The following is a 20,565-nucleotide window of genomic DNA, read 5'->3' as shown; positions in this document are numbered from 1 at the left end:
TGGCCTTCCAACATCCTGTGCAAACAAGTGTTTTGATTTCTATTACATGAATTGTTTTAATCCTGCTGAATCTATTTTAATAGACACATTTTAGTTGCCTCAACATCTTGTTGATCTTGATGTATCATCCCTTCCAACTGTCCCAATTACTCCTTTGCTGTGCCACTTTGGTACTGCCTCCTAAAATATGAGGAATGAACTCACAAACCCCTGGGAGTGTGGCTGCTGTTCATTTTTTCTACTTATTTAATTTGTTGAAATTATTGTTCTTTTTATTTCAATTACTCATTCAGTGACAGTGTTATATAGCCACATCCAACTGATGGTGTAATGCCATAACATCATCCTGTTTTCAATTGTGTAGACCTGTGTAACAAATCCAAAAAGGCGAAGAGGAAAATGTAATAATAAAGGCAATCAGTAGCACTAAGCAATGCAGAAAAATGAGATTCACCAATTACTGCCCCCAAGACTGGCAGAACATTTCTCTCAGCCAAACGGCCCAGAAACTGTTCAGATAAGGAGTGGCCTGCTTGTGTGATGTTGTTGGTTGCCTTAGGTGCAATTTTCATCTCCCCAAAATGCCTTTTTTTCATGCTCATACTGGACAATCCAGATCATTAGAAGTTGAAAAACCGGACTACTAAGATATCTAGGAGAAACCTCTCTTTTTTTGTTATCTGAAATAATTATAGGAGATCTGACCACATATTAAAGTACTAAAGATCTGCCGAGTTGTTATGTTGACTGATCTCAGCAAGCTTTTAGATACAATTGTCACCTGACATGAATGTGATGTCCTAAAAAGTGTAAAGGGTCTAAAAGAAAGAGCTACATTAATACAGATTTCCTTATTAATAAATAATATGGCTTTCCTTACTGAGTTAAATGCAAAACCCTTCCTAAATTCAGGCATTTCTATCTACTTTCAAAATATCAGCTCCAATAAGAATAGTCAAGGAAGTATACTCATGGGTGAGAAAAAACACTCTGTGTATAAGATGTTGCTTTAAGTATCACAGTGTCACTGTGTCTCTGTGCAGTTTTTCCAGAGAGAAATAAAATGGATAAATAATTGATGGTAACCTTGCTCTCCTTCTTTTCCAAGAAACATCAGAAGTACATTTACAACATAGAAAACGCATTTGTATTCACAAAGCTTAGCCATTCTGCTAAAGTCATCTTCTGCCCAATTTGGTTTTCTTACCTTCCTAGCTGAATTACAGATGTGTTTTCTCTACAACGTTAATATTAAATATGTTATGATACACCAAAAGACAATGTTTATAGTGACTGAGTTTCTTTTACTTGATTGGATTTGATGTTGCCAACTGCAGTCAAGTTAACATCAAACATATGGTAACCCTTTGAATGAGAACCTTCCAAGACACCCTGTCATTAACCACTCTGCTCAAATCTTGTATTCTCTGGCTGTAGTTTCCCTGGCTGTGGGCCTCATCACAATAGAGAAAAAAGCCACTTAAAATCTGGTTTTTGCCTCCTGCAGAATTCTGGGATTTGTAGTTTAGGGAGGAACCGAGAACAGGCTCACTAAACTACAACCTCCTGAATTCTGCAGGAGGCGGAAACCAGATTTTAAGTGGATTTTTTCTGTAGTGTGATGTGTCTATTCATTTGGATGTAAGCTTCCTCTTTTCTTACTGTATTCTACCTTACTAAGCACTTTCCCAATGATTCATGCCTAAGATACTGCATTCAGGCAGAAAAAATTAAATGCAAAGATAAAGGATGGATGATGCCTGGCTCGACAACAGTACATGTGAGAAAGATCATGGAGTCTTCATGGACAAAAACTTGACAGTGTGATACAGCAGCTAAAACGTCAATGTGATTTTTGGATGCATCAAAAGGAGTATAGTGTCTAGATCAAGGGAAGTAATGGTGCCTCTCTATTTGGCTTTGGTGTTTTTTTATCATGTTAGAAGTGACTTGCTAAACTGCAAGTCACTTCTAGGGTGAAAGAACTGGTCATCTGCACAGACGTTGCTCAGGGACTATCTGGATGTTACTATCCTGTGGAAGGCTTCTTTCATGTCCCAGCATGGAGAGCTGGAGCTGACAGATGAGAACTCACCATGTCACATGGATTCAAACCACCGACCTTCAGGTTAGCAGTTCAGCCGGCACAAGGGTTTAACCCATTGCACCATTGTGGCTCCCCGGCTTTGGTTAGAACACACCTGGAATACTTGTGTGCAATTTAAAAGGTATATTGACAAGCTGGAAGGTGTCCAGAGGAGGGTGACGAAAATTATCAAAGATCTGAAGACCATGCTGTATGAGGAGCATCATAAAAAGTTGGGTATGTTTAGCCTGTAGAAGAGGAAGTTGAGAGAAAACATGATAGTCATGTAGAAATATGTGAAAGGATGTCATAAGGAAGAGGGAGTAGGCCTTGCGTGATGCATACAAAAAAAATCAAGACACATTTCTTCTTGTTTTACATTTGACTTCTAAAAATTAATTGGTAGTCTGTATAAAAGCTTATGGCACCATCTGAAACTGTACTCATATCTTTTGGGAGGTGTGAAGTTGATGTGACACTAAAAAGACAATACATATCATTCATAGGAAGGTGATTTTCCATCACTGACATTGGCTTGTTCTGATAAACTTTCTTATGACGATGAAGCAGGAATGTGCTTGTCCCATCAATCACAAATGCCTGGACAAACTGGAGATGCAAAGTCTCAAACCACATAATTCTTATACTGCACAGGAAACCTACATGTGCTTTCACATAGCTCTATACACACAGGACACCTATAAATGGATTCCTACTAGCAAGAGAGCTAGAACTTACAGTAAGTAGAACAATCAATTGTATCCACTACCTCCCTATAGTTAGTCCAACGGTTTTCCAGAAATGTCTACTTAAAAATTAGTACAGGTGCCTATATATTTTCTATACATCTATTTTAAGAGTAGGTATTCATTAAAAGAACATATATTCCTATCTCTATACAACCTATCTTTAAGCATACATTCAGAGGTAGGTTCAAGGTTTAAAATATACAGTATTTTCTGGTGTATAAGACTACTTTTTAACCCAAGAAAATCTTCTCAAAAGTCAGGGGTCGTCTTATACGCAGGAGTAGCATTATACGTGGGAGTCACCTTATCTGCAGGAGTAGTCTTATAGAGCAGGTGCTGAAACTTCCAATCTGGATTGGAGAATCTGTGGTTGCTGCAAATGGTGGGGGGAGCTCAAAAATGGCAGTGGCTGCATCCCTGCTGTATGCAGCGACTATGAAAGCATTAAGGGCGACACTGTACAAATACGGTAGAATAAAATCCATTCATCATGGACTTAATGCGGTCCCGATGGTGAGGTGAAGGGGTGCCTCACCGGGAAGGTGTAAGTGAAGGGTGGAGAAAGCTGCAGGCGTCCGGGTGCCTGGAGTATGGAAAAAAGAGACGATGGCTCTGGGCCCAGAAAAACACACCTCCTTTACCTGTCTGCCCCACCCTTGTATCCTATTACCATACCTCCTCCTCTGCCTCTCAGATCTCGCTCTTGAAGACTGCAGTGAAGCGGTGCAGGTGCACATGTGCGAGATCTGAGAGGCAGAAAAGGAGGTACAGTAATAGGAAAATTACCATATTGAAAATAAATCTGATGCTTTTAAAATTTTGGTGTACATTGGAAGAGGGGTAGTCTTATACAGCAGGTATATCCCAAATTCTATATTTTAACTGGAAAAGTTGGGGGTCATCTTATATGACCAGTTGTCTGCTATCTTTTACTATTTGACTTTCTTTTTATATTTCACATTTGGATGTCTATTATAAATGTATTCAGTAACAAAAAGGAAATATACCTTTGTTTCAACAATCATTACCCACTGGACGGGGGCTGAAGAGAGAAGCCTTAGCAGCAATTATACTACACATGTTAGTATTGAACACAACCTTCCTCAACAATAAGGGACCTAAAACTTGGCCTGATGCCTGGAATAAGACTTGGGTATTATTTATCACAGGGCACTACTGCTGCACAAAAAAATGAGGTTAAAATGCACCACATACAACCTTCCTTGTTTACAAAGAAGAAAGCCAAAAAAGAAAAAGAAGAAAACCTGAAAGGGGAGTTCTGAATCCCATGTATTTATTTGCACAGAGAGGAATTTGTAACTGCTGATGAAAAAAAAATGTCTGTTCTTCTCACCATACTGCCTTTTTCCCCAAACACACTTGAAAACACACTGACCTTACATGAGCTAGTTGTTATGTGGTAGCCACCACAAAGAATATACTCTGGATCACAAGTCGCCTAATTTAAATAGCAGCTATTGTCATGGTAACTATTTCTATTAGAGTATCATAGGGGGCTAAAATCAGAAGATAACTTGTTATGCTGCCAATAAACTGCAACCAAGCAGGTAGGCTCTGAAAGATACCAAATCTCTTTGGTTCCCATTAAACTTAACTGAAACTCTGCCTCTAGTCAAGACTTCAGGATAAAGTGCAGTGCTTCTGATACTTTTCTGCCTTCCCAGCTTCAAAGCTTTTAGACTCTTTAGGGCCATTATATATCATTACAGTGAAAATAATGTCAGATCTGATTGCTTAGAATCTAAATTTGCTATTTTCTTGGTCCAAGATGTCAGGCTCAGTAGAGGGCTTTCACAAATGATGTGGAGGCCACATAAGAAGGTTTCTAATGTGCTTCTTCTTTTGACATGCTAGCCAGATTAATGAGACATTTGCCATGGGGATTGCCATTTTTAATTCATGATGGTTCTCAAAAATGCAAAGATGTAACTAAAATGGTAGCCTGGGTATACATTTCCTAGTTTAAGATAGTCAACAGACATTATGTTGAGAGTATACATTCTTAGTCACTGAAAGACATCTTGTTGCCATAAAAAATCACAAAATTCAGCCTCTTTTTCTGGGAATGTTGCAATTCCTCTTTTAAAAATCAAATACAGTGGACCCCCAATATCCATGGGATTTGGATGTAGGACCCCTCAAATGTGAACGCTTAAGGTACTATTAATGAAATGGTATAGAACAGCAGTGGAGGTGGTGGTAAGTCATGGGCAGGGAGAATGCTAGATGCTTGCTTCTGCCACCGGCTGATGGAGTCCCTGGAGGCAATGCAACATGAAAAGTATACCTCTGCCAGTGCACCTGAGAGCTGGGGCTCACCACCATCTCCACTGCTGCCTTATACTATTGCATGAATAGGAACTTATAAGGGAGATCTCCTGCTTTAGTCTACACTTGGTTGAATCCATGGATCATGAGCCAGGATACCTGAAAGAACACTTCGAGTATGAGCGTGCCAAGAAATTAAAAACCTCAGTGGAGGCCTTGTTGTATTTCCTATCATCCTATGCAGCCATGCTAATGTGCACACAGGACTGAGTTTTCTTTGCCACAGTACCACAGTTGTGGAATGCCTTCCAAAAGAAAGGCAGGGTGCTTCTATCGCTAACTAAGGCTGAATCTACTCTGCCATATAATGCACTTCAATGCAATTCAGACTGCTTTACAGGCAGTCCCCAACAAAATAGGTTCCATAGGTTTGTTCTTAAGTTGAATTTATTTGTAAGTCGGAACAGGTACATTTCTAAGTGCAACTCCTGGCATACACACACAAACACATGCTTTGAATACTTAGCACCCATGTGGTGTTTTTACTGTCTGTGTCCCTGTTGAAAGATTGCATTGCACTTTCTGTGATAATTGGATTTTGAAAAATTTGGCTTGTTGTGGAAACAGGTATTGGTGATAAATTGGAGACCCCTTTTCCTGATGATAACTCTTTTAGGAGTGCATTTCCCTTTGGAGGGGTAGATTTCTCTCACTTCCTGTTGTCTCACCCCTGTTCTTAACTGTGAGTCATTGGTAAGTCAGATATTTGTAACTCGGAACTGTCTGTATATGGGTCTACACTGACCATATAATACAGTACAAACTGCATTATTTGACAGTGTAGATCCAGCCTGAGCTTCTGGTGGGCAACCAAGGCTGCATTGTTTTATATGACATTTGATCCTAACTTCAAGGGTAGCCTTTCTGACTGTTTTGTTTAGGAGTTTTTAATGGTGTGTCTTATGTTTTGTTAAATGAGTTTGGTTTCTTATTAAATAATATTTTTATATACTTTTATCTGCTGTTTACAACTTTGAGGGCCCTCAGAACTGAGAAGCAATAAATGCAATCTTTAATAAGTAAAATAAATAAAAATATCAAGGAACAAAATTTAAGTGCATTTCCTTCTATCTGTTCAGAGAAAGACCGCATAACAGTTAAGTAAACTGAATTAAAATATTTACCTGTTGTGAATAGGTCCGCTGAACTTTGGGTCAAATTTCCTTGGTTCACCTGCATATAAAATAAAACATTATAAAAATACATCACAACAAATAGAATAAAGAGGAATATTTTGTAACCAGTTTATTGTAATTAATTCTCACAGGAAACATCACTATTATGCTCTGCAATTTGGTTCATAATACAGGTTTTATAATGCGGAGTCCCACTCTTCTACTTAAGCAGGGTAAAGTTTTGCTTACTTTAGTAAGTTGTCAAAGCTCAGCTGGAGACAGAAATCTAAAATGAAATGGGTCAAAACTGAAGAACCAAACCACAGATTCAAAGGCCTCCAAGACACAATGCACCCTTTTACCCAATCCAATTACAGCACTATGATTCTGTTTTGATTCTCGTGGTTTCATCCTATGAAATTCTGGCATTTGTCATTTATGGAGAATCATTTAGAATTTCACGTCTGAAATCTCTAGTGCCTCATCAAACTACAAATTCCAAGTTTCCATAGATCATGATTCTTTTACAATAAAATCATAATGCTAAAATTGGATAATGTGAAATTGATGCAAGAACACCTTACAACTCAGACAAAGTTTATTTTGCTATAAGTCCTGTAGTTCTAATATATCACAATGCCCTAATTCTAGTTTTGTCACCTCTTGATGCATACTTAGGTTTCGACCTATTTTAGCTATTTACAGCGAGTAACTATGGAACTCTAGCAGTCCTTCACAAACTTGTACCCTCTCAGTCTGTTTGGCTACAAACAATGCTATAGCAGAGACAGTTCTCACAGGTTCAAAGCACCTGACTCTTTGTTTAGCAGGAAATTGTTTCCTGTTTTCTCCGGGTGGGTTCAGTGGCTATTAGCACAATAGCTGAAAGGCAAATGGGTTTTCCTAGCAACAGTATATTTTTATGACCCATAGCTGTTGTCATCCAAAGTATTTTGGTGTGAGTGAGGTTCTTTAGCTTTATGAAATCTGGACACCGAAAATGGCACAGGGTAAAACCAAATTGCACATCCCTAGTAGTTAGGTCCTTCTGAAACCAATGGGTTTTAAATTAGCCTCTAGCAACATTTCACATTGGTTGCGCTAAGATCTAAACATGATGTAGTCATTTGTCTATGGCCCAGGATTCTGAGATCATGTATAAAATGTCAAGGTAGCAAGTCTTTAGAGTACAAATAGCAAGAGCTCATAGCATTATTTTGAAAGATAGACTTTGTCTCCAGAATGTCTCAAATTTGTATCCAGAGTGTCTCAAATTTAATAGCTAGCATTTTAGGTTAAAAATATGTTGAGTAATAAGATTGTTAAAAGCAGCTAGCTAGATGTACCAATGGTCTGGCCAACATTCTAGTACCAGACAGCAGAATGCACATCAAACTGGCTAAGGTCATATTTCATAGACAAATATCATCCAATTCGGTAGAAGGCAGATATCCAGAGGTCCAGAGGCTGTATCTGCTGCTGCCATCCCAGGACTTCAAGCATACTTTTCACCCATTCCATATAGCAGACTGTTTCATTTAGTTTTTAAGCAGCCTCTACATATGTCTAAGCAAGCAGAGAGGTGAAAATGGTGCAAAACCGCCATTCTTTTGATGCAAAAAGGAGACATATGGAGTGCATGGACATCCTAGGGAGGTTGAGTAAGTGGGAAAGTGAGTGGGTGGATCAATCCAGGGCCTGCAAATGGCCACAATATGCTCACTTCTGTTATATAGAAATGTAGCCTAATTATGAACTACAGTATTCTAAACAAATATATATTCATAGCTTAATTCTGAATATATACAAGAATGGCTAGATAAGCTATAAAGAAAAAGTAGGAGTCATTCAGTTTCAAATTATTATTTTGTAATAGTTCTGCCCAAGACCATAATTTGAAAAATGAGCTATGGGAAGTCTGACTTGGCCACGGTGGTACACGCTCTGGTCACATCCCGCCTTGACTACTGCAACGCTCTCTACGTGGGGCTGCCCTTGAAGACGGCCCGGAAGCTTCAGCTGGTTCAGCGCGCGGCAGCCATGTTACTAACCGGAGCGGGTGGCAGGGAGCACACAACGCCCTTGTTGTCCCAGCTCCATTGGCTGCCGATTTGCTACCGGACCCAATTTAAGGTGCTGGTTCTGGCCTACAAAGCCCTAAACGGTTCCGGCCCAAAATACCTTTCGGACCGCATCTTGGCCTACGAGCCCACGAGGACCTTGAGATCGTCCGGGGAGGCCCTTCTCTCGATCCCGCCTGCCTCACAGGCACGTCTGGCGGGGACGAGGGAAAGGGCCTTCTCGGTGGTGGCCCCCCGGCTGTGGAACACCCTCCCTGCAGATATCAGACAGGCGCCTTCCCTCATGTCCTTCCGAAAAAGCCTCAAGACATGGCTGTTCGAGAGGGCATTTAATTAATGTGCTACAACAATGTGGTAACGATGACTGGAATGGAACAAGGAATACGAGATTGGTTATGATTCCACTATGAGACGAAGCGGATTTTTAGTGTAGTTTTGTAATTGTTGTGTAGATTGGATGTTGTTGTAATTGCCTTTTGTAAAGTGTCTTCTATATGTGTGTACACCGCCATGAGTCGCCCTGTAGGGCTGAGAATGGCGGTTAATAAATGCATCAAATAAATAAAATAAATAAATATCTCAGAGTGTGTCTTACTGAATTTAAAGGACTGATTTCTCAGAAAATGTGTCTGCAAAACTAAAAGAAACCAGGGGTTGTTGTGCTGTTCTTTCATTTGTCTTAAAATGATCACATTTTACCAATATATCTCTTCAGTGCAGGCTCATAAGAAAAACAAAAACACATTAAGTATAGCTGTCTTCAATTTGTAGTTTCTTTCCTCCCAAACTACCCAGTGAACGCCTTAATTGCAAATGTTAACATGAAATAAGATGCTCTATTCACAGCCTTGCTTTCCCATACCCTATGAAAATAATTTCGCACCACATAATTTACAGCTCTGTCTAGATTTCCATGAAGATGAGATGTGATTTGGCTACAACTTATTTTCTATATGACTGAAGACTCAAGAGAGCTTTGAAAAACAATCATTACTTGAAAAGTTAGAATCAAACATTAGGAATAATTTATTTACTTTTAAAACACCTTTCAAGTTGTTGCCTTTATTTCTAATGAGAGAAAATAAAAATGAATTTCACTATGCTTTAAGTATAGTATTGTGAGCCGTGCACTACAAATCTGGGCACCAGGGTTCAAATCTCTGTTTAGCCATGAAAACCCACCAGATGAGTTGGACAAATCATTCCCTCAGAGGAAAATAATAGTCAACCTCTTGAGAAAATTATTTCCAAGAAAGCCCTGTGATAGAGCCACTATATGGTTACCAAATGTTGGAAATGACTTGAAGACACATCACTACCACAACAACATCATAATCTATGGTATCTTGCTTTAAAATGCTTTTGGAGTTTGTTCGGGATGCAGTTAGCCAAGATCTCAGAACATGGCATACAATGCAAAAATCATGCAAAGGGATGTCTCAGCAGCTTTGAGACTTGCGACCTCATCAGATGGGGTTTACTTCAGTGGCATATGCCAGTTCAATCCTAGTTGACCCACAGAGCCCACAGCTGCCATCTCATGAAGCAAAGGAACTTCTGGCAGGGCTCCATTGGTCAACCAAGGCAGTATGCTGCCACTGTGACAACACACAAGGCTTCCCATGTTGCACCAGAAGGAATGGGGAGAGCCATGTGGTCTATACTTCCTCCTGTAGGATCGGCTTAAAGGTAAGCTGGGCAATGCAGGGTATAGGGTGATGGCTTCCCCACACTCCCCAGCAGTCTTTGCTGGATTCACCATGACAGGTGACAATTCCAGTAGCCCATGTGAAGAGGTTGTGAGAGAAAGAAGTTTGTAGCATAAGATTTTGTAGACTACGTGCTACTTTATTAGATGCATGGAGTGATGTGCCTGTGTGTGAATGTTTATGCCCATGTGTATGATAATTAACAAAAATTGCCAAATTTTGCAAAAGCATTTTTAGAAGGCAGTGACAGTTTCTATACCAGTGTACTTAGAGGTAGGAATAAGACTTAGCACCTTGAATAGTATATTTAAAGTTCAGATTAAAATCTAGAGTGTATTACTGTTCCACTACTGTGTAAGTCACTGACTAGATGCCATTGTTAACAGGTACGGTCAAACCTCCTATCCACATGGGATAGCTTCCTGACCAGACTGCCATTCTTTGAAACTACATATGCCATAGAACACAATTAAATTAACTTACTTTCAGTCCTATCACACCATAGAGTTGTGCTGGAGGGTCTAGAGATTCCTAGAGATATATACTCTTTAGGACATTCCCAGGTCTTTCATGATAACTTCTGAGAGAAGCAGACCATATAATTACCTGGAAGACTAGCAAGAATTTTTTTCTCCGAATACAGGTAAGAGAAACCATGGATATGGGTTACAGGGGTTTTACTGTATACTCACTGGCATGATGTTACTGAATGATGTTATTTTTTTACAATATCCCCAGTCCCCAATGCCTACATAATAATATTATATTTATAAACTTCCCATAAACTAACACTGAAACAAAATACCAAAAAGTCCAAAGAATTATTACAAAACTTATACATTTTTACCTAGCTTATTTCATTGTATTTTGAGATTGTGAGGTTAATTACTCTTCAGTGCTCCCTTTTAAGCCTCTTATCTCAAAACACATGACAATGGACTGAATCCAGACTAGTAAAATCAATGAACTAAGGCAAATCATAATCAATGCAAATCCCATTAACAGGTCTACTTTAAGTAGATCCAGGCCAAAGTCTTAAGGAACCTAGTAACAGTTAAGAACCCCAAATCTGTAACACACTTTAAAAGGAGCAATTTTTCAGGTGTAATCCAAATACTTACAACGCATTTGGATTTTCTATCCTAAGCAACAATTACCTGACCTGTAAGCTTTTTAAAAAAGAAGAAGAAGAAGAAAAGCCCTCACTTTCTTAAAACTGAAGGATAATATAGAAGGAAAATCATTACTGCATCTTGGTAAGCCATTTTATAAAGACTGATAGAGAGTCATGTTTCAGCCACAAAATGTTGATAACAGTGGTTTAATCACACTAGAGCAGTGTTTCTCAACCTTCCTAATGCCATGACCCCTTAATACAATTCCTCAGGTTGTGGTGACCCCCAACCATAAAATTATTTTTGTTGCTACTTCATAACTGCAATTTTGCTACTGTTATGAATTGTAATGTAAATATCCCATATGCAGGACGTATTTTCATTCACTGGACCAAATTTAGCACAAATACCCAATAAGCCCAAATTTGAATACTGGTGGGGTTGGGTGGGGGGGGGGGGGGCATTACTTTGTCATTTTGGAGTTACAATTGCTGGGATTTATAGTTCACCTATAATCAAAGAGCATTCTGAACTCCACCAACGATTTAATTGAACCAAACTTGGCACACAGAACTCCCATGAGCAACAGAAAATATTGGGACTGGTGGACATTGATCTTGTGTTTAGGAGTTGTAATTTATAATGATGGATCTGGTCCAAACTTGGCACGAATACCCAATATGCCCAGATGTGAACACTGGTAGAGTTTGGGGGAAATAGACCTTGACATTTGGGAGCTGTAATTACTAGGATTTATAATTAACTTACAATCAATGAGCACTCTGAACCCTGCCCACAATGGATCTGCACCAAACTTGGCACACTACCACATGACCAACATTGAATACTGGTGGGCGGGGGGGGGGGGGGCTGTTTTAGAATTCTGGAAGTTGTAGTTCACCAACACCAAAAAGGAAGAGAAGGACAGGTGGAGAGATCTTCAGCCTTTTCTGCCAAAAGGTTTCCTAAGACCATCAGAAATATATGTTTTGTGATGGTCTTTGGCGACCGCTCTGAAACTCTCCTCATGCAACCCCCCCCCCCCCCGGGGTCTTGACTCCCAGGTTGAGAAATACTGCACTAGAGAAAGTATCCACTCAAACCACATTGGTCTCTTGCTCCCACACACACAAACTGGTTCTTTTCTGACATGTTCTGTTCTCCTCCCTTTCCTATGACGTTCCTTCTGTTGCTGTATCTGAATACCTGCACTGAGCCCAGAGGGTTAACTATGTGGAGACGTAAAAGTTTGAGACCTCAGTCTAATGTTAGCAGCACAAATTATAATCAAAGAAAAGAAATAAAGAACCAAGTCCATCCATGATGAAATGGAACCAACCAAGTTCATTATGTATACTTACAGGGGCTGTATTCACAGGTGAATTCAGCACTGTACATTTGTACTTTATCTCTGCAATAATGAGAACCGGGAAATTAGATTTTTCTCCTGTATGGCAAGGCTGTTCATTAAAAGAGACAATACTCCAAAAGTTTTCTCCTTTCATTCCTTGCAAATCAATGCAGAGCACTACTCTTGCTTATGAAGCTATGCATTTTAATTGCCTGGCTAATAAAATATTTATGCTGAGTGACCACATGGGTGCCAAATGTTCGACCGGCTTCTCTTATAAAACCAGCTACTTTATACTTTACACTTCTGCTTCCATCAGAGGCAATTAAAGAGAGGGATGTCAGTTGGGGCCTGGAAGTCTTTAAACAGGACAAGCAGTCAGTCTGTCTTTTGATATATCTCAATTAGCTACATTGGGGCTGTGCATCCAAACTCTCACATACTTCAGAGCAAAAGAGCTTTTTAGCTGACTTGAGAAAGCAAGGGGACCGTGGAGGAAAGACAGTAATAACAGACCATATAAGTGAATAGTTTTAATCTGGGCTGATGACTAAAATCATGTTCCTAGGCTGTATTGAATGGATCACTGCCAGCATCTATAACAAGGCCAAAAATGTGAGGGCAGAGGAGACTAAGGATAATAAGGAAAAACAGTCATTTTGGACATGTATTATAACTTTTATATTGAAACCAAGAAAAGACATGATTATTCCTTGGACAGGTAGCCCTTTCTGCTTGGAAATAATTAACCTGGTAAGTCACCAGGCAACCATTAAAATACTTCCAATTGTCAAATTGCCTGTTTCCTTTTATTATTTTAAAGACAAAGGAGCCCCCATGGCACAATGGGTTAAATTCTTGCGCCAGCAGGATTGAAGACCGACAGGTCGCAGGTTCGAATCTAGGGAGGGCGCGGATGAGCTCCCTCTATTAGCTCCAGCTTCCCATTGCAGGGTCACGAGAGAAGCAAGGATAATAAAACATTAAAACATCAGGGCTTCCCCTGGGCAATGTCTCTCACACCAGAAGCGACTTGCAGTTTCTCAAGTTGCTCCTGACATGAAAAATAAAAAGACAATTACTCAAAAGTCATGTGATTATGTCGTCTTTCTAATCAGGTACTTTGAATGATTCTGGCAACGACAGCCATCGCTATTGCAAGAAGGGAAAAGGAATCGTTGAGAGGCATGTAAAATGAGCCCCCTCCCTCCCTTTTTTTGTTTTGTTTTGAAGCATTCTTATGAATAGAGAAGTTGACAGAACAACTTCTCTAGCTCTCTTCTGGCAACATGATTTTTAGAAAGCCCATTTTAGATTGCTTCGATCTCTTCTTTGAATCATCTGGAACTATTTTGGAAGTTCAGAAAGGAGTGTCAGGAGATTTTACATTGAAAAGACAGATCTGAAAAATAGGTACAGAAAAAGGAATGTATTATTGTTGTGTGTCTTCAAGTTCCCATCCAATTTATGGTGACTCTAAGATAAATCTATCCGTGTGTTTTCTTGGCAAGATCTGTTCAGCAGGAGGCTTGCCTGTGGCTGTGGCTGGATGAGTGTTACTAGCCCAAGTCACCCAGTGAGTTTCTATGTCTGAGTGAGGATTCAAACCCTGGTTTCCAGAATCATAGCTAATTATCAAACCATTGTTTAATGCTAGCTCTCATAGGATTATATAATCGTAGAGGAACATTTACGGTATTTGAAAATATTGTGGCCAGAAGAACAGTTGTGCTCATTTAAAAAGCACAAATATGTCATTTCACTCCAAGAATATTTGAGAGCTTTAAAGTCATTTTTGTTTGAAAAACATGCTTTTAATTCCTAGTTAAATCATAGTTTATTTCTAAAACCTGAGAAAATTAATAATGTTTGGAAAATAAAAGCTCAGTGCCCTGAGCAACCAAAGGTCTTGGTTCCAAAGGATAAAGAGATGAGCAAATGAATAAAGAGGCTTATAATGGAACTCTGAAATGTAATATAAACTACAGCATTTGCTATTGCCAGGGCTAATGAATATATATTCACTTGCATACCACTTTGGTACCTTTCTGGATGAACGATGCCATATAAAATGGAAAATATTGCTCTCAAGGGTTAGTGAGCTGTCTTCTTGAACTACTACTGCTCAGTTGTGGCATATGGCCAATGGTGATATTAAACCATTAAGGTTTGTTATTCCCTTGATATTGTGTGTGAATCACTGTACAGTGCAGTTTCCCACTCACAGGGAGCTAGGGAGAAAACACCAATCTTGAAACTCTGTTTGACCTCCAATCTATGGCTCAGCAACATCTGACCTAAGAAGTGCAGGAACTATCTCATGGATGGCTGAAGTCCTCTGAGATCATGAACGTTAACAGATCTGGGATATTACTGGGTCCATCACTGCTAACTGAAGCACTTCCTCTGCTTCTTTCAGCTGCAAAGCTAAGTTCAGCATAACAAACATAACAATGAAGGAGAAAGGGATTCCAGTATTGCATTCAGGAAGGCAAGGCACCCAGTCCACAGATAGATGAAATGACAAGAATGATTCATCTATTACTCAGAGATACCAAATCCTGATTCAAAGTGATGAGGGGTGGGTGACCAAGAAAAAAATGATACCTCTAGTAAAACATGTTGAGAAGAAAAGATGGGAACTCAGATGTAAAAAATAAGATTCTAGTCCAAGAAAGCCCCTATTGCATGTTAATTAAATCTATCCATTAAAATCACGAAAATTCATTTTAAACCATCAGTGCAACAGTGCAGTACACAATCAGAGTTGATTTCTAAAACCTGGAAAAAAAATAATGTTTTTAGGTGTTAGTGGAAGGACAGTCTGGAAGGAGTCATCAAAAAGAACAAGAGCATGGTGGTCCACACTCTTGTTACATGCTGAATAGACTACCGCAACACTTTCTACATGGGGTTGCCTTTGAAGACTGTTCAGAAGCCCCAAGTGGTCCAATAGGCAGCAGCCAGATTTCTCACTGGAATGGCATACAGGATCCAGATCCACTGTATGCCAGTCTGCTACCGAGCAAAGTGTTGGCTTTAGCCTATAAAGCCCTAAATGGTTCCGGCCTAGCTTACCTGTCCATACGCATTTCCCCTATGAGCCATCTAAGATATTAAGATCTTCAGGGAGGCCCTGCTCTTGGTCCACCTCCTTCACAAGCGCGACTGTTGGGGATGAGAGACAGGGCCTTCTCAGTGGTGGCTCCTCAGCTGTGGAACTCCCTCCCCAATGAAATTAGATCAGCACCCTCACTCCTGACATTCAGAAAGAATGTAAAGACATGGCTATGGGACCAAGCCTTCAGGCAGTAAATGCAGTACAAGAAACAAATAGGTATTAAGTGCAATTGACAATTGGATTACAATTTTAGATTATGTTATTTTAATGTTAATATTAAGATGTTTTTAATTCTATGTTTTAATTGTCTAAATGTTTGTTCATGTTCTATGTTTAATACTGTAGGATTTTAATGGTTTAATTTATAGTTATATGTTATCCTTTTAATTATTATGCTTGGTTTTGTATATATGTTGGCATTGAATCTTGCCATTACTTGTACACTGCTTTGAGCCCACCCGGGTGAGAAAGACAGTGTATAAATGCAGTAAATAAATAAATAAATAAATTTATCTTGTTTCATCAAACAAACCTTGTAAGGTGGCGGGGCAGAGTGCAATGGTTCCTCTGGAGGTATCAGAGCTCTAATAGGCTCTGGATGGAACATATATATCATTTAAGTCCATGAGCAGTTCTCATTTCCATCCACCCTCCCATGAAAGAAATCCTATTGAAACTGGAAACCAGCGAATTCTACTACATAACATATAGAAGCAACCACATTGATCTCAAAGGTGTCTGCTCGCAAATAAAGTGGATGGAGTGCAGGTATAATCTTGGAATGTTACTTGTTTATGACTGATCCTTGGCAATCTCATTTGCAAAAGCCCAGTATTTCCAACAGAACATTAAATGTAGGAAGGTCTAGTGTTTTAAGCATATATACGAACAACACTGCTTTCTGTTAAAAATTTACAGACAGCCTACTGAAGAGAAAGGTTTAAAACTACTGTGTATTACGAACAGTCAATTCTGACTTTTGCAGTTACAGGTAGATATTATTCTGTTTTAAATTGTGTTGCCAACAGCCATTAGAATGATTCGGAGCCAATTTGCACAATGGTCTTACATTATCATGGGCTTCACATGCATCATTATTTCAACAATCTTTACCTTAAACATACTGGCTTACATCTCTATAATGTAAAAACTGTGGCATAGACACTGAGAAATGGGAAGCCCTGGCCCTTGAGCACTCTAACTGGAGGTCAGCTGTGACCAGCAGTGCTTCAGAATTTGAAGAAGCATGAATGAAGGGTGAAAGGGAGAAACATGGCAAGAGGAAGACGCATTAAGCCAAACCTGACTGAGACCGCCTTCCACCTGGAAAATGATGTCCTCGCTGCAGGAGAACATGTGGATCAAGGTTAGGGTTAGGGTTAACCAGCTATGGACCCACCGCCAAGACACTATACTTGGAGGACCATCATCCTTCGACTATGAGGGATCGCCTAAGTAAGTAAATAATGTAGATAGGTAGCTGAGATGGCGACAATCACATTTTGCCTATATCTCCCTTGTGATTTTGAAGGAAAATAACACCGACATACCTTGATGCATAAATTCACAGATCCTAAAAACACATAGACAGAGCAATCGTGTTTTGGCTTCTAACAACATCTATAAAGATGGTGGCATTTTCCTAGCTGACACACTCCCACTAACTGATGTTGGCTGTATACACAATTAGCTGGTTCACATAAGACATTTTCCTCCATTTGAATGCCTATCCAGGGAGAACTAAGAAAGTTCACATGTAAAAATAAACTACTGGCTAAATAAAATGTCCTGAGTGGTATAATGTAACATTTTTAAGGCTATTTTTATTAGCAATAACATAGTACCAGGACAGAACGTGAACACAAAGTTTTATGTTGCAAATGGATAGACAAACATACTTTTTAAAACATAGGCACAAAGAAACAGTGTTACAGAGTGCGTAATGTTATGTGTTGGCAGTAATATAGGAACCCTCCAGGGGAAAATATGTGATGCAGATTAATAGGGACTTTGTTCAGACTGGCTGTTTATTTCACCACACTGAAAATAGCCATCCTAGTGTTCTTAGCATCCACCCATGCTCAAAAAAGTGAAGGAGAAGAAATATTTAGAATGAGTCATTTTATTCACTATTTCAGAGGCTGATGATAAAATCTTCCCAGCAACAGATTTTATTCCATGGGTTAATGATGACAGGTAAATTAAATTGCCTTATAATTTTTGCTATTCCAAAAAATGAGAAATGGGCAAAACTGTCACAAGTCTTGCTGAAGAATTCAAAGAAGCCTTAGTATGGCTGTGTGTATTTCCAGCTTACTGGGTTTGCCTGCATTTGACAGTCTTTTCTACATTAACTGCAATGCCTTTTGGCTTATGTTTGAAAATACCATGACAGATGACAGCAGTACCACAAAGAATGGCTCTGTCAAAGGTCTTCTGCACTGAGATGAGGTAATGAAATTAGCAAAGTCAAATCCGAAAGTCATACTATTCTACGCTTAGCTCGTTCACTGTAACAACTTCACTAAGTAGTTGCATCATTTTGAATTCATGGCAGATCAAAGCTCAGTTGAGCTGTAGTGTGCAACCAACATGTTTACCTTTTACATCAGGGCCGGGCAAAGTGCAGCTTGTGGATTTACTGTATAACAAAGCTTTCCTGCACAAAGTAAGCCTGCACTGCCTTATCCAAGCATGAAGGTGACCCTGAGTTCTCAAAAGCTATGCTGGTTCTACCAGCCTGATCAGTCTCCAAGTACAACTGTGGAGTCAGACTCTCTGCCTGTCATCCCAGGATCAACTTAATTTAATACGGAAAGGCTCATCATCAAAAAGTTGACCACCGGGCGACAAATTAATCCTACCAATTATGCACTGAAAAGGAGCAATCTACAGCTGTAGAGGGATTTTCTGCCTCAGTGAAATCGGAAATCTTCAAGGAACTACGCCTTTATGCATACATAGTATTTATATATTTATTCTAATTATGCTACATAGGATTCTTTCTCTATTAATAAACTATTTCATGATCAGTATTGCTGAATATGCATGCCCAGTGTGGAATACAGCTCACCACATTAAAACAGTGGATGTGGCTCTTAATGAGACACACCACATTATCACAGGATGTCTACGTCCAACACTGTTGGAGAAATTATACTGCTTAGCCGGTACTGCACCACCTGATATCTGTAGGGAAGTAGCAGCCTGTAATGAAAGGACCAAGGCATTGACATCTCCGGCTTATCCTCTCTTCGGATATCAGCCAGCAAGCCAATGCCTTAAATCAAGAAACAGCTGCCTAAGATCTACAGAGATACTGCAGGAAAACCTCAGCAAGTGAGAATCCAAAAGTGGCAGGTTAAAACCCGGGACCTCAATCAGTGGTTGATACCAGATGAGAGACTCCCTCCTGGGCACACAGAAGATTGGGTGATTTGGAAGGTACTGAACAGGATGCGCTCTAGCACCATGAGATGCAGAGCTAATCTTAAGAAATGTGGCTACAAAGTGGAGTCTATGACATACGAGTGCAGAGAAGAGCAAACCACAGACCACCTACTAAAATGTAACCTAAGCCCTTCCACATGCACAATGGAGGACCTTCTCAGAGTGACAGCAGAGGCACCCCAAGTGCCCAGCTTCTGGTCAAAGGACATTTAGCATAATGTCAAGTTTTTAACGTTGCTTGTGTTTTTAAATTCATTATAACTGTACCCTCAATTTGCTCCTGAGATAATAAATAAGTGTTTCAATGCAGGGCAATTGATTTACACATTATGGCTACAAAATGACATGAGATTGGCAAGAGGAAAATGTCCTCCACTGATGTCAACAAGCATAATCAAAATTATGGTTATGGAAGGGAGTGAGAAAGTCATCCATTGTGAGGTAGGGATATACCATCTACCTGTCCTTAGCAAACACCTTACATATGGATTTCATGGACAACATTTCACAGATCTGCCAATGCATAGAAGTTTGCACAGGGTGTGGGAATAAGTAAAAACAGTTTCCCTTCCTTCCATTAACAGAAATCTTTGATCAATCAAAAGTGCTCCTACTGGAAGCAACTAAGTTCAATTATATTGAAGAATATTTAATTATATTGAAGAATGTCCTGTGTTATAGCCTGCCATCTTCTACAAAGGCAAAAAAGTGTCAATATTTCACTGGAGGGGGCTAAATTAAGCAAGTTATTGGTTTCCGATTCATCTTTACAAAATGATCTTACACTAAATACCGCTAAGAGTATTGTCTCTTTGACCCGTATTCTTGAACTGTTTGGGAAGAAACTTGCTTTTGTGGCTGTACTTGGGGCGCAATCCAGCCTACAGTTATGTGTACTCAAGACCAGCAGACATCATAATTTTTAATCTGCTGAAATCTAAATGTATTTCATCTTATAATAATGATGCTGAAGAAGACCAATTATTCATATACAGCATAACACATAGAATCATAGAATCAGAAGAGACCACAAGGACCATCCATAGGAGCAATAAAAACAACACAAAAAGTTGCAAATTATGTGACCCAAATGCATACATTTAATTCCAAATGAACCTCTATACTCAGCAAATATAATATAAATGTGAAAATAAAATGAACACTTCTCAAGGACATGAAGAAATAGCATAATATTGCTAGGGGCTTTTCTATATTTGTGTTGACTATAATTAAAGGTGAATCTCAAGATACTAATACAAGAAAACACGTGGATCTTGGAATAAAAGTCCTCTATATGGTTACTGGTCCTATTCTAAGGCATGTCCTCGTTTTTTTCATGTTATGATAGGAATGGGGCCCCTGGTAGCATAGCAGATCAAACCACTGAGCTGCTGATCTTGCTGACCAAAAGGTTGGCGGTTCAAATCTGGGGAGTGGGG

The 20,565-nt window shown here is 39.4% G+C and overlaps 1 protein-coding gene across 4 annotated transcripts in view; it reads right to left on the bottom strand.

Moving 5' to 3' along the window:
* SLC44A5 (solute carrier family 44 member 5) overlaps positions 1 to 20,565 on the bottom strand; it is a 242,551-nt gene that overhangs the window by 98,242 nt on the left and 123,744 nt on the right. For all 4 annotated transcript variants that reach the window (XM_060773741.2, XM_060773740.2, XM_060773738.2 and 1 more), the window contains exon 2: positions 6,309 to 6,357. In XM_060773741.2, coding sequence (XP_060629724.2) covers positions 6,309 to 6,357 — 49 coding nt within the window. The remainder of the gene's footprint in view (positions 1 to 6,308; positions 6,358 to 20,565) is intronic.

Source organism: Anolis sagrei, chromosome 4, assembly GCF_037176765.1.
Source record: "Anolis sagrei isolate rAnoSag1 chromosome 4, rAnoSag1.mat, whole genome shotgun sequence".
NCBI lineage: Eukaryota > Metazoa > Chordata > Lepidosauria > Squamata > Dactyloidae > Anolis > Anolis sagrei.
This window is presented reverse-complemented; position numbering and strand designations above follow the sequence as displayed.